General features: G+C 39.4%; 1 protein-coding gene across 1 annotated transcript in view; it reads right to left on the bottom strand.

Annotated features, from left to right (window-relative positions):
• LOC140374115 (plectin-like) overlaps positions 1–15,562 on the bottom strand; it is a 127,602-nt gene that overhangs the window by 46,334 nt on the left and 65,706 nt on the right. The window contains exons 2-6 of the mRNA XM_072460913.1: positions 6,258–6,319; positions 3,341–3,430; positions 2,449–2,526; positions 2,224–2,316; positions 1,240–1,406 (exon numbers count right to left, since the gene is read on the bottom strand). Coding sequence (XP_072317014.1) covers positions 1,240–1,406; positions 2,224–2,316; positions 2,449–2,526; positions 3,341–3,430; positions 6,258–6,319 — 490 coding nt within the window. The remainder of the gene's footprint in view (positions 1–1,239; positions 1,407–2,223; positions 2,317–2,448; positions 2,527–3,340; positions 3,431–6,257; positions 6,320–15,562) is intronic.

Raw genomic sequence — 15,562 nt, 5'->3', positions numbered from 1 at the left:
TTCATTATAGAGTAGAATAAAAACAGTCTTCAGATTGCAACATTTCTCATGTTGCACAATGAAATGATGTGAATCACACTTCTACACTTAAGTCTTACACTCTAGTCGTTTGGTCCAAATACAGAGCATGGACAGGACTTGACCCCGCTGGCCTTACGTCCCGAAAAGAGTATTGCATGATGGGTCTGGAGGAGCGACTTATGCCTGGAGATCGTGTTGTTCCATGGAAGCTGTGAGACTTCCACCCATGTCCCAGTTTGTCACTACTGGAACGCGCCCGGGAGCGGTTTGATCCCGGCCCCGAGTCCACTGACGAGGCCTCTGACGGGATGTCCTCACACAACATGACCACCTTGTCCACTCCATTGCTGCTAAAACCAAGACTTCGTTTCCGCGATTTTGACTTTTTTTTCAAACTTAGCATCTTGTCAAAACAGTATAAGCCACTTTGATGCCCATTTCAGTTCAGATATCTCCAGTGCTGAGTTTTAAGGTCCACTTGTGTAAAATAAATGTCCATAATGTCCAAAATTGAAAAGCATCCATCTTGTACAATCTTGCACCTCTTTCTACATCTGCGATCAAAATCAAAATGGTGTTGTTCCTATTTTCTCTACAAAAGATGAACACATTTCCTGCAACTCAATGCCCTGTTTTGTGCCCTGACTCGAAGTAACTCTTGGGTTTTCAGGCTACAGCCAGACAATGTTACAGTAACGCCCACACACCACTCCCCTATCCTCTATGGCATTCAACTACAGAGCCATGTCTCCAAAAAGGGAAGAAAAAAAAACATCAAATGAAAGGAAACCTGCCCCTACAGGTACATTTTATTCCACTTCATAATACCTGTAAAGACTAGGTCTTATCTCAGCATTCAGGTAAATGGAAATTTGGAAAACCTTTACACACAAACACACAGAAACATTGTATTTACAGTCAACATTGATATTGTATGGTGCTTTGTATGGATAGGTGTGTGTTGCAATCGAGCAAGTCATGACATTCACCAATCCATTTAACATTAAACAAAATTAACACTTATATAAAAGTGTATATAGTGTAATATGGTTTGAAGCTGGTTCTAGCCACAGTGTCTAAAAAGTTTTTTGATTTAGCTTCTTCTGTTTTGCAACCACGTAAATCAAATCCTACAAACAACAAGGTTTCAGCCGGACAAAATATTTCCTTGGTGCCTAAAAGAGGAGGGCAATAGATGCCTGACTTGTCTTTACTTACTGGTGCTTGTGAATGACGGCATTGAACAGTTTCCCGTCTCTCCAGCTGGTGGTGAAGTTGTCACACCGGATGCCCTGGTATCCATCTGTCATCCTCTGGGACCAGAGGAGCAGCTTCTCCTTGGCCGACATGTCTTCTGACTGACCGTTCACCTGAATATCTGAGATCTAACGTATCATAAATGGAATATATGTTAAAATGGAAGATTTTAATTAAAATCAAATTAGTTTTGATTTTACAGGAATATAGAAAACAAATTAGTTATTAATGGAAACCAAAATATACAACTAAAACCAAATGGATGAATCCCAAGAGTTGAGTGGGATTGTATGAGGAAAGTACATTCATTCATTTGATGGATGCAGATGAAAGCAAACATCTTTATATATATAGTTTTGTGTCCTCATACAATAACACTTCATAGAAATTACTTTTAAAATCACTCGGTTTTACCCCACTGTCTCACGCCACCTTTGAGATTATGACACCTTCACACTCACCAAGTCACACTGAAACGATGCAATTTGTCGTGTCTAAATTATTTGCGTGAAAAGACAAGTCGATTTTCATTATCTCTAGGTCATTCACCAGATCTTTTCAACCAAACCACACCTTTTCTGTACTTTCGAATCTTGGGTTTATGGGAAACCTGATGAATGAGGATTAAGGGCACAGGGAATGTTTGCAGCCATAACAGGTCTAATCACGGGAGGTGTACAGTATCAAGAAGTACTGCGGGCATCAGAACACACCCTTTACATGAGCGCTACAGACAGTGACTATTGAAAGGCAATGGTGTGCTACTAAACTACACATTATTAAACTATGTTAGCCTATGTTGAGATGGATTACTGTGACATTGAGAGGAATTGTGAAGAGCAGGATCCGTTCGTGGTGATTCCAGGAGGTGGGAAATGGCAGATCCCAGAGACAGAGGAACAGAGTGATAATAAAATAAAATACAACACTGACAGATGAGGAGACCTGGAAGTGAAGGATGATGGTCCATATTAACCCCAGAGTGAGTTTGGGGTTTCCGTCTGCAATGTCATCGTTTCGGATGTTGACAAGCTTCACCTGCAGAAACACATGATTGCAGTGATTAATGTTCTCAGCGTTTTACAGTAGAGTTCCCTATTCTCTGCAACAATCTGCAGGGTGAACCTTAACTCGTGACCAGACAGTTTCATCAACACTCTTAGAACATACCTGTCGGTGTCGGAGGAAGTCGAGTGCTATCTGTACATTCTGCAGCTTGTGGAATCGCATGCGTCCTTTCTCTCTGGGCTGTGAACAACACGATAAACAAAAACATTATTAAAGATTACGGGTGTTAGCTGCGGAAGAACCTAGAGAGACACAAAGTAATACGAGGATTTACACACAACTATTTACAGGCAACCACACGCATGTACATGATGTGGAGTAGCCGGTAATAATATTTTAGAACCAAAGCAGCTAAATGAAATAAGACATTTTGATGAGAATAACAGAAGAACATTATTGGAACAAATGTGATTTGGCAATGGCCATGGTTATGGCTGCATGAGTAAAGACAAAAAGACAGTGACAGTGGAAGTCTTGTCAATGGCACAGCCAAGTCTGGAGCCCAGATTAATTAGACTCACCAAACGAACGCTCCTGACCATATCTCTCTCCCGCAGCTAGCAAGAGGAGTACAAAGAGAGGAAAACAAGCCACACAGCACATCAGCTCACACAAGCAAAGGTTATAGAAAGGCAACGACCAAGAGGAAAGAAGAGCAGTGTACAAATAGCGATTGCACCAAACAGCCATAGTGCAGGCGAAGTGATTATTGATTTTGAAAGATGAGAAGAGCTGAAGCTGCACTAGAGAAAAAACAAGTCCTCCTGGCATCACCAAGTAATAAAAAGCAAGGAATTAACAGCCCAGCCCAAATGTTAGATGGCAAAGTTAGATGAATATTATATTGAACCTTTATTTATTGAGGCTTTACAGATCATGACAGAAAATTCTAAAACGTGTTGTCAAAGTGACTGCATTTTAATGCAACCTGTCAAATAATAATAAACTACAATACATTGTAATATTGAGTTTGAACGTCAGATATTAGACTCACCAGAGTTTCCCCAGAGAGGACCTCCAGCAGAGAAATCAGGTTATGTCCATCCCGAAGGTCTTCGTAGAGATCTGACACGTGACGTTGCGCCTGCATGAGTCAAAGACAAATGTATTCACATTTTTATAACCAAAAGCAACATACACAGTTAATCTTAAACGGTCAATTGTCAAAATAAGCACACATAAAGAAAACAATTCATTCACAAACTGGACATTTTCATAAGAACCTATTTTGAAACACTCCAGCCACATCAAAAGTGAAGAGTGAAAATTGAATTTTGTAAAAAATATATAACAGTGAACTCTCAACAATTCAAAGCCACAAGAGGCTAAGCCTCCTGGGAAGCTGTCACATTTGTTATTTCAATAATCCATCAAAAGATAAGAATATGCTCCGGTGAATCTAATTAACCTGTTATCGGGGCGTGTGTCGAAATGTGAAGTAGAATACATGCAGTCACACCAATGATATGCAACAGTGAGCATACACATGCTAACATGGGCTAAAAGACATACATGTGGCTTCTAGATGCACAAAATGAATAAAGTTGGATAAAGAGATGGAAAGAGAGGAGAGAAAAGGAAGGGTTAGACAAATGACTAAGAAAAGATGAGACACTAAAAACACTAAATCATATTCATAATACATAATATGATTAAGATTAGAAACAAATGTTATTTATGTTTTATTGTTTTGTAAACACTAAAAAACAGAGTTTGAAAATGTTGGCACAATCTTTTAGCTCCATCCTGACAATAGCTGCCCAAACCAGCACCAACCACAAGGGGTCGCTGTCTGCACGCTGCTAAACAGAATCCACACAACAACCACATAGAGACATGGTATAATGTGTCTTCACCTGATCACATTTATTTAAATAATGAATTGGATTTCTAAGACACCTGGCCTCACTGTCTTTTCATGTTGTTTACAGAGAATCTTTCAGCACAAGCACAACTCATTTACCCTGAAAAGAACCTGCCACCCTGTCCCCACTGAAAGGTGTGCCCTACTCTACAAATTGCTCTCTTTAAAAGCATTTTGTGGCCTGTTTTTCAAGTGAAAATCATTAGCACACACATGGCTGACAGACGGTTATCCTGATCCCCTCTGTGTGTCTGGGAGCAAGACACTTAACATGCCTAAACTTTTACATCAGGAGAGTTGAGCAATTTCTCTCAACTACAGCTATTGGTGAGAAACGTCTTTTCTTCCTGCTTTTCTCTGTTCAGTCTCCCATGCTACAACATGACAAAGTGAACCCATGTAACCACTTCTAACCCGAGTTACATCAAAACGTTAGTAGCAAAGTAGGCAGTAGCAGTGGTTAAAGTTGCCATGTTACTTTAATAGTTATAGGGATTTATGTCATATAGTGGGCAGTGTGAATCAAAAGGTAATTGGTAGAAATTGTACAATTATGAGCAGCTTTACTAATAGAGCGGCACACTGTTGGAGTAAAACCATATGTAGTCTTTATTAGAAATGATGATTGTGAGATAAAAAATAAATAATTACAATAAAAAAACACTTTTTAGTAAACAGTTTTTAATAAGTAGGCTACATAAATTACCTAGTACTTCACAATATAATAATGTATTTTGTCTCTATAATGCAGATTTGGGTAGGTCGACCTCAGAAGCATGTTGTGTACATGTCGCAGCACTAAAGTACAAATGAAAATATATTGAATCACCAAATGCGTTTTCTGCTCCTTGAAGGACAGCGAACCTTTCACTTAAGCTTTGCTCCCATGTGCTACTGTCAAGCCTGACCACTAAGAGGAGCCTTTTCAGAGGGAGAAAAGTGTGTCCAGATGTGTATGACTCACTCTACAAAACTGAGGGGGAACACTTAGGATTAATACGTCAGTTCCCCTCCACTGGTAGCACAGGCCGTTGCATATGCATGGAAAGGAAAACACCTCCTTCAGGCTTATTTTAACCCTCTTGTTCCATTTATGAAGGAAAAAGACGTGAATAGGGCAATGTCTGTAGAAAGCAGAACAATGTAACATTCTCTACAGTGGAAGCAAACAGAAATAATTGGCTGGTTCGGATGTAAAAACCAGCCTAGACTGAGATATTTGGAGTAATGTACAGTATTATGTTACGTAGCTTACTTATCTCCTTTTTTCAAATTACACAGACCAAATCAAGTATGGAAAAATAGAACATATAAATGACTAGTATAGTGTACTAAACCACATAGATGTGAAAAACATGTAATATATCCAAGAAAAAGACCACGGATGACGTATTCGGCACTGTCGATGATGGTTTCCTGGGCAGGGATATTGTTACAACTCTCTTTGTTTAGGCAGCTAATTTTTCACTCTTAATGGGAAAGCCTAGAGTGAGGGCTTCCTTGTTTGCCCTTTGATGCATTGAAAGACCCCTGGCGTCAGTTTAAAAATATATAGATGAGGTAGGTGAGAGGGGACAAATGTAAATCTAGTGTTTGAACAGTCTCTAAAGTGGTGAGAGAGCTGTGGATCTCTCCATGTCAGTACCATGTTAGGGATTCATGAGTTAAACAAAGGCTGAAAGGAGCAGAGGAAGTCAGGGCTCGTTAGTTTGGTAATAAATGGTCTTGTTTAACTATTGAGATGAGTGAAAGATGATATGGCTTAAGTGTATTCGGGGTAAGGTTTTCCACTGTCATAAAGAGCGTTATCAGTAATTATAAATCAGTAGTTCACTGTGTGCACAAGGTACAGTTAAGCTTGAGTGGAAATAAAAACATTAAAAAACACTCTACCTATAATATTGTGTTATGTAAGAATGGGTTAGCAAAGTCCACAGAGTCCAGAGCTATTGGACGCTTGTGGAGGCTGGATTCTTTGTTATATAATCTTTTATTTCTACCTACTGTACATTTTCTACAAAGAGAGATGACGAGGAGGAGATCTTACATGTATCAAGTGCTTGTTTATCCATTTTGTGAAGGTCTTCTTTTGTACACGGTCCCGTTCATCTGCGAAGACAAAAAGTAGAAAAGAAAAAGTGAGTCTAAAATGAGAAGATCAAAACGTTGGACTGCACAATACATGACAGATTTAAGATTGTGACGGTTTTACAAATTGATGCGTGGTTTATTCCCGGTTTAGTCGAGATTCAACCCTAGTTTTCATTCAGGAAATTGTATCCCTATTACGATTGTGTCTGCTATTCTAATGTTAAGCACATAGCTTCAAGGTATAAATAATGACAACTAAACCCTTGAATGAAAAGTGTTTAAAAAGATAATCTGCTGGGTGGAAAGCGGGTTCACACCTGCTTGTGACTCAGACCATATCGCTGTGTATCATCAGAAGCCCTCATTGTATCAGCCTGACACCAGCCGTCTACAACAGCTCACAACACGACCAGAGTCATCATAAAACACCTTCATTCAGAGTGAAGGCATGACTTAGCTATTAGAGACGGTGTAATTTACCGACAAGAAACAGCAAGATCTCCACTGGCAACACACCCCTTGATAAAACAAACCCCCGATGCCTCCACAGGGCTTCTGAGAAAACTGCAAGGTGTGTCAGAGATAGCTATCCACAAGCTATGGATCAAGTTGTTTGATCGGGGTTAATGTGGTTGACTTAATGTCTTATGGCATCTTTTGTAGTAAATGCCACTTTTACAGTCAGAAAGTCCAATTGTGTCAGTGTAAACTAAACATATTCATGATTTTCAGCTTGTGAGTGATATTTTGAGGACTTTAGCCAATTCAAAAGATAATTGTTCATTGCTATGACAAAGGTGCTGTGTTTTTCGAGCGGTGCAGTAGATTGCAGTCTCGACACACAGCAAGAAGGGGTTTGACTCCTAGGTGGAGTGGGGGCTTTCTGTGTTGAGTTTGCATGTTCTCCTCATGTCTGCATAGGTTTTTCCTACCACCAAAAACATGTACAGCAGGCTCGTCCCCTTTGGTGCCAGGAATCCCCTTAAAAAGATATTCAAAATCTCAGTGGGACTTTGCTGGTTTATGTGTTATGGACATTTCCATGGAAACGCCAGAGTACCTTTGACCTCTCCATGTGTCATTAAGGATTGCATGTTGGAGTTGTACTTTCTGCCAACACATGTATATACAACCTTAGGTAAATGGACGCACCATTTAAAGTCTCAAGTGTCAGCAGAAACAAACAGGTTTTACAGAGGTGTGAAGTTTACAGCACAAAACACAAGTGGACAAACTGGTCCAGGAGTTGACATTTAGAGAATCACAAGACCAAGTAGACAAGTATTCAATTTCCACAAAATATTTGGTGAATTCTAGTAACTGATAGTCCAAAGGAGAGATGCCAACTTAAAAGAAAGCAACATATTGAAAGGAATTGTCTAATATGGGCCACAGTGTGTTCTGTAGCCATAAAAGCATGAGTCACTTTACCCAGAACACATCTGTGCAACGCAGCTAAAATTATGAATGGACTTAACTGACCAATACAATGTGAGGAGGCTGCTGATGCATTAGGGAAGGGGAGTTTCCTTCTTTAGAAACAGTAGACTACACCATTATAAGCCAAACATCAAGCAATCAATGAGATGTATAAGAGAATAGAACGACCAAATCCACACAATAATGATTAGTTATCTGATCACAACACAGTTCAGTTATGCAAAAACAATTATCTACTAAATAACCAGAAAAGTGCATTTTCCTTACACTAAATCTCTGTTCTTTCTTTCATTTCCAAAGAATGAAAGGTTACACCGATATACTGAGTTTAAATGCCCACTTTATTCATTTAACATACATAATAAAGTAACCACCATTACCTTTCCTGCCATCCACTGATTTTAGCATCCCCTGGTAAAAACTGTCATCTGAAGCCATCCTGTCTCTGCCAAAGCTATCGGAGGAGAAATTCCTGAGCCTCTGCTGTTGAGAGGTCATTGTTGCAATATATTCTTCCTATGAGTTGAATCAAATATAAAACAGTATGTCCAGTGGTTCACTTCTGTCTCCTGTGCCTCCCTTCGTCCGTCCCGTGGTCCAAAACTCTTCACAAACCTATGATTGCTCTCCTCACTCTGGTCGTGTTGCCTCTGCCCTTCCCTTTTTCCTTTTTTTTTATTTCACTTTATCCCGCTCTACTGAATGGTGCCTGTGGGCTATAAAGTCTGGGCCTGTCCCGTTGTGAGATGTTTGAGTGTGTATTTAGTGGTGTGGTTTGGGATATGGTTGTGGGTTGGGCTTTAGGACACGCCCCTTCTCCTTTCCCATGTTGTGCCTGGACAGGGAAGATGCACTGAAGGATGAGGTGTGGTGACCCGCATGCACTATGGGGTAATCATGCTACTTGTGTCAGGATTATGAAAGGTGAAAAGTGTCATCTTTTTTATTGGCAAGTTCACTTTAACACTATCCAGCATTGACACACACAGCTCGAAGTTAATCATTACTTATTTATAGCATTCTTTGTACGTTTGACACCAGGTTACTCACACTGACATTAGAGCTGGGAGGGGACAGTGACGGGGGAGGGATGAGACACTTTGAGGAAGGGCTTGAACCGCTTCCAGACAGTGATGTACCACAACCACGCCCTGGGCAACATACATTCCATTCCATTAATTTGTATAGGCTGCATGCATTTAATGGAATGGGTGTTACATGAGCTTTATCAGATACACTTTTTATAATAATAATGATGATAATGATAATGATGATTATTATTATTTAATTAAGTGGCATTAGCATTCTTTGCATAAAACATCGTAAAATGAATCGGGGTGGAAACTCTTTAAAATAAGGTTCCATAGTAGACTATTTATAATGTGTTAATAAGCATTTGTTAATCACACAGTGACTGTTCTGACCAAACAAGGTCTTTTAGAGTAAGTGAGAGGTTTTATTTGAGGAAGGAACAGGAGCAGAGCTGATATTACATGTTCATTTTACACATAAGATCAATCACATAACCACTCAATGGTGGTTGAGTGGTTATGGCACGTCACACGTTTGCCAGGCTCCTGGTGCAGCCGTATGTACTGCATGTCCTCTCTTCTCTCTCATCCCCCATTTCACACTTACGTTCCCTGTCTAATAAAGCCGTCGGGCCAAAAAAATCTTAAAAAACAAAACAAAATCAATCACTCCTCAGATTACTCGTTAGCTGTAATGTTAATGAGCGCAAAGCAGTGAAAAGCAGTTTGGCTTTGCTCTGTGCCGCAGAACAAACCAAAGACACTGCAGAGATCTCATGCTCAACACCACGCCCACTTTTACCATTATAAAGCTAAAACTTGCAGGACATGCAGATAATAGTCAGAGTCGGGATTCAAACTCACAACACTGCGGCCGGCTGCTCCAGGAGCCAGGCGTACATGTGCTGTGACTTAACCACTCGACCACCACCCACCGGGCAGAACAAAGCTAAAACTAATACTATGAGCAAAATATTACACCCAACTACAACAGAATACTTGTAGACACCAGGCCAAGCCCAGTGGCTCACATCTGTTACCATAACCCCAGGCTCACACCACATACAGTCCACTGCACTGCAGGGACCGCGGCCTTTAAAGTGCATTAAAGTGCAAGAGGAGCCAATTACACCCGCAAGCGGTAATGAAGGGCATTGAAACCCACCAAGCCTGTTGGTAATGCGACCACACAGATTTATCATGAAATATTCTCAAATCATAGCCAATAGAGCTTTTAAATAGGCACATTTATTTAGATTTGTGAAATAATTAAATTATTTAAAAATCAAGAGTTAGCGTTACCAATGAATTAAAAGAGGAGTCAATTAAATGCATACTATGTATTTTTGACATGCTTATTGGGGATTGTACCTGTATTACATGATGAGCAGGAATATTATTGTAGATTGCATTTTTCAGTTTTTGTTTTTCCCTGTGTTTTTGTGTATGTGTATGTGTTTGTTTTGTCTTGTATTGTATTGTATTGTCTTGTCTCTTGTCTGTATAGACGGTACTAAATGCAAGATTTTTGATTGCTCTGTAAAATCGACATGGCTCGAGCTTTAGACTTTCTGATTGCTATTCAATCAAGTGATGTTTACTTGTGATGAGTACTTAAAATGACTGCTTGTGGAAAAAGAAGACAAAGTGAATAGTTACTTTTTAACCACTTTGTATACAGTAAGGTGTTAGTTTTACAGTGCCCATTGTCAAATTTCAGACATAATTACAATAATCTCCAACCAGTGCAGATGAAGCAATATGAATCTATATGTTTGACATGCAGTTATACTTAGGCAGGGTGTGGGCTTGACCCAGCCCTATGGCCCTAGGCTGCACATGCACTACCTCTTCAGACTTATACCTTCATCAGGACACTAAGCCAACCTTTTCTTCAGAAGAGAAAAAGAGACCAGTACTGACATGAAAAGAACTTAATGGGTTGGTTCATGTTGACTCATTTCAAGCCACGTTTGCAGATTCGGAGACACACCTTTGTAGTTCCACAATGCCTAGGCAAGTAAAGGAATTAGGGAGTGGTAAAAGCTGGGATATTGGGAATCCAAAATGCAACGGCGATCCCACAATTTCAGAAAGAAAACAGAAACATTGCACATTAACGTATGACAATAATGATTCAGGTTATGTGAGATGTCTCTGCAACATAAGCCGGTAACAGAGCTGGCAGTGAGGCAAGTGCCAACATCTACCTAAGTGTGATTTCCAAACCTCAAGGGGAACATTAGGAGGAAACCCACATGGGAGCTGCGCAGGATGCAAACTCGCTGGAACATCTTAGTCATCAGCACTTTGTTTAAAAACGGACACATATAATCAAGGTCTTGACATGCTTATTACACTGCGCCTTCATCTGGTTCCATCAAAACCAGATGGAGAACTTGGGCTTTTTATAAAATGGAGAGCAAACGTGAAGAAAAGTACCATGTTTTCTTAGCTAAATGTCAGTTTAAGCCCTCATCAGTTTGTCTAAGTGAAGTGGATGGGATTTGTGCCACTGATCATGACCCAGCGGTCATTCCAACGCAATGGATAAGTCTTTTAAGTCTGCATGATCACAAAACTTGTTTGTTTTCAAAAGACATTGTGCCTTATTGTGTTTTGTATAATTGCATCCTTAACACACCCGACCTAGACACAGGGTGGATTTATGGATTGTGGTTCTCGAGAAAACCACATCACCCAAAAGCCATTGTTGTTCTCATCTTCCTATTTTAATGCTCTATAGCTGAGAAGCAGGATTGACATCATAGTCTTCTACCTTTTCTGAAGAGAGTTTGCTTCTAGCTGGTCCCAGCTACTATTGGTCTTTAACTGTGCAATAAAAAGTTCAGACTTAGCAAGATAATATTTGTCTGTCTTTTGTATTAAATAGTTCTTGTTTATGTTGAGAAAGTTGTATTGAAATGTATTTTTATTTGTTAATATTAAGATATAATAAAGTTGAATCAAAAATCGTGATTAATCTACATGTACATGAAAAATATGTGGTTACATGTTTTTACGCTGTCGTAGACAACAGACTGTTAATCGAATGGAAACTCATTCACTGACAGTCATTCACTGAGAAGAATTTAGAACAAATAATAATAATAATAATAACACATGCATGGCATTACACCAGGGCACCACACAAGAAGATACACACTCTATTCAGAAAGTCTCATTGGATGAACAGAAGATTGAACAAAGAACCATCTAAATACTCTGCTCCTGGGACTCCCATTCACAAATAATAAACAGAGAATATCTAAGGACAGCTGCTTTTGATCCCTCTCCTGCATGCCTGTTCTTATGCAGGTGAAAGAGGAAATATTTGATGGTGACACACCCGTCAGATAAAGGAATGCTGATAAAAGTATGAGCTGTCAGGGCACACCCAAAATTATCACCTTCACTTCTCTGTAAGAAAAAAAAAAAAAAAAAAAGGTGGGAGAAGATACACGGAGCCATTTATTGACAGATACATCAATGTTTTGCAACGTGTGAAAAGTAAGACATATACAGTAATTAACTAAAAACACTTATATGTTTTTTTTTTTAATAAGAAACTGGATTTTAATTTATGTGATGTGTATTTTTCTGGTACATATGACTTTGTTCATTGTCATTCTTGAAAATGTAAGTGTTTGCCAAGCGCTGTATATAAGAGTTACGTAGGTCACAAATAATGAGTCTCAATGCTGTCCTGATAATGTCCCCCGCCTGACAGCGGCTTTAAATACTGTTGTCAAATTAGATCCCACAACTAAGATGCAATAGTCAGTTTAACCCAGGCAGGATTGCTTTCAACAGCTGACAATGTCCATCTTCACAAGCCTCTGTAGAAAGCCTCACAAGTGGGACTTAACCTGTGGCTCCAATGATAATATCTCATTTAGTTACATACATGGGATTGTAATAAGGCTGGTGGAAAACACACACTGCCCTCCAGTGGACAAAAGCTAAAAGTAGGGACATTGAAAAGGAATTAATGATCATTTTATAATGGACAGAATTGTCAGTATATTTAGGGGTGGGTGATATCAAAGAACATCTCAATATTTGAACAAGAATGTGCTAAAATGTGCCTGAATGGAAGTGAATGGAGCATGAAATTGCCCACAAAAGAGCAGAAAGACTAAATTGGAAATTTCTGGCCCTTTTTCAAGTAATTTAGTTTTAATTATAGACAATATATTTGATTTAGCTAAAACAACAATTGTGATAATATACATTTTTGGATAAATCTCTCACTTACAGGTATATTTTGTACAATGGGGGATTTAATAGCCCAGTAGTAGTGGTGGTGGAGGCGAAAAGTAGTTTAGAAGACGTAGGCCTAGTAGAAGCAGTATATTGTTATTTCTCTCCTGCTCTAATGTAATATTAGTTGTCAAATACAATGAAAGCCTTGTACATGTCAATTTTCCACAGCCTTAAAAACTTAAACTCATGGGTATTTCCCTGTGCTTCTATATAATTTTGACACTTTAAGTCCAAAAGAGGAAACACATTTCCATGACAACATCTAAAACAGAAGAGTGAGCAGCAGAGGGTCTGACTCATGAGGGTGTTTTTGGACGCCTCGTCTTCCTAAATGTAAATGGGGGAATTGGGAAAACACCTTCTTTATTCATCCCCAGGAACTGCTTATGTTCAAACGAGCACTAGAGGGAGCTAAAGCACAAGTTCACAAACGTCTCTCAGTCGAGGCAAGTCCTAACAATAAAACAGTCCATTTTAACGGTGAGATTTACTACAAACTCAGAAGCAGCGTTTGCATGGAATGAGCATCAAAGCACTGAACATTACAGGCCAATAGGTTAAAGGTCAAATGAATGAAGCTTGGCAATGCTGATTGAATTGAATTGTTCCTTTATACAGCCTATACATCAATGAGAAATGTCTGTTAGTAGACAACGCGGGAAGACCTGTTAAAAGACAAAGCACAACGCAAAGCACTCCACAAGCATGTACTCAACTTGTTCTCACACGTTCAATGTCAGGATTTCTGTATATGTCTTTGGCAAGGACACTATATTATTATTTTTTTAATTGCAGCAGGTAGAGGCAAGCGTCACAAAACGATTCAAGAATTTTGTTGTTAAAGTAATTACATGTTTTTTCCCACCATCTTATGAGTTATGAGCAATTCTCAGGCCATAACCAGAGTGCACATTAGAAGAAACTCAAGTACTCAAAGCTGTGTTTAAACATATAGATTAAAGTCTTAAGTGATATAATTTCCAGGGATACAAATTAAGACTCGTCACTTTAAGGCACAATAATGGGAGCTCATAATGGTATTTATGCAGTATGCCAACAATGTGAAAGCATGCTGACTTGGCAAATTGTAAACATACCTCAATTTCACTCCACATGTCTGAAACCATTAAGATCCATCACTCAAACTCCTTCTCGGACTGCACTCACCAAAAAAGCCCATCCTACAGCACAGAGATCTGCTCCTCTGTCCACAGGCTCCATACGGAAACACTTTATCACGATACATTTGGATTTCTGTCATTTCTGTCATTGTTAGAGCCAGTCAGATGTGAAGGCTTCCCCAGGCCAAAAGTGTTGTTAAAGATCAGGACCAACTGGGGACTTATAAGAGCAGCTTTTTAAAATATAGATTACCCTGTTCCCCTAAATAATGCAAATATTTAAAGAGACTTGTATTTGTTTGTAGATTTTATCCTGTCTTACTGTAACTGACCATTCTCTACAGCAGTGAATGAAACCCTAAAGTTATTGCCTGGGATGTATAAATGTATATAACATAGAATTAGGGATGTTACAACACAACATTTAAGTGTTGTGATTATCGTGAGAAAAAACACCACGATTTAAAGAGTATTCATAATTACTGAGATCATGACCAAACAACAGTGAAATCTTCCATTCCTTTTGAGTGGCATGTTACTTGTTCCTCCAGTGTGTGACCAATATGAAGTTCATTCATTCATTCATTTTCTACCGCCTATCCCAGTGACTTTGGGCCTTAGGCGGGGTACGCCCTGAACAGTGGCCAACTCGTCGCAGGGTTAACAGAGACATAGACACAAAGATAACCATTCACTCTCACATTCATTCACTAGGGCCAATTCAGAGTAGCCAATTTTGCCTAACACATGCATGTCTTTGGATGGTGGGAGGAAGCCAGAGAACCCACAGTAACACGGGGAGAACATGCAGACTCCACCCAGAGAGATTATGTCATGATGGTCTGGTCCGGGAATCGAACCCATGATCTCCTTCTTGGGAGCGCTAACCTCTCTGCCACCGTGCACCCCAATATGAAGTTAATGTGGCAAAAAAAAAGCCACAAAACCTTTACATTTAGATGTTTAAAAAAAACTATAATATTGAATTAAAAAGACAACATTTTGCTTCTAAAATTGTCACAAGTCAATTTATCTGAATAATCACTTGATTGATCAACCTAATAATCAACACTAATGAGAAAATGCAAGGTTGCCCTGTTTTAATCATCATCGCAAATATTTGAGTCAATGTATTTTTTTTTATAAATAGGAAATAAAGTAGCAATAAAAAGACACACACAGGATTGTCCCCTGGAGTGCTACCATTATCGACATGTTTTTTTTACAAACAAATGAAATGACCACCAGCGTGTGTCTAGCCCTCACGACGACCACCTAGCGCCACACACCTTCTCTCTCCAGTCGAAGGACCAAAATATGCCACGCTCTCTCCTTACAGGACACTGCCCTCTGACCTGAAACCATAGAGGAAACCGTGCTCCAGCACTGACCACTGATCAATC

The sequence above is a fragment of the Eucyclogobius newberryi genome, unplaced genomic scaffold (genome assembly GCF_026437365.1).
Source record: "Eucyclogobius newberryi isolate DKJ021-1_F unplaced genomic scaffold, fEucNew1.0.hap1 SCAF_3, whole genome shotgun sequence".
In the NCBI taxonomy this organism is placed as follows: domain Eukaryota; kingdom Metazoa; phylum Chordata; class Actinopteri; order Gobiiformes; family Gobiidae; genus Eucyclogobius; species Eucyclogobius newberryi.
This window is presented reverse-complemented; position numbering and strand designations above follow the sequence as displayed.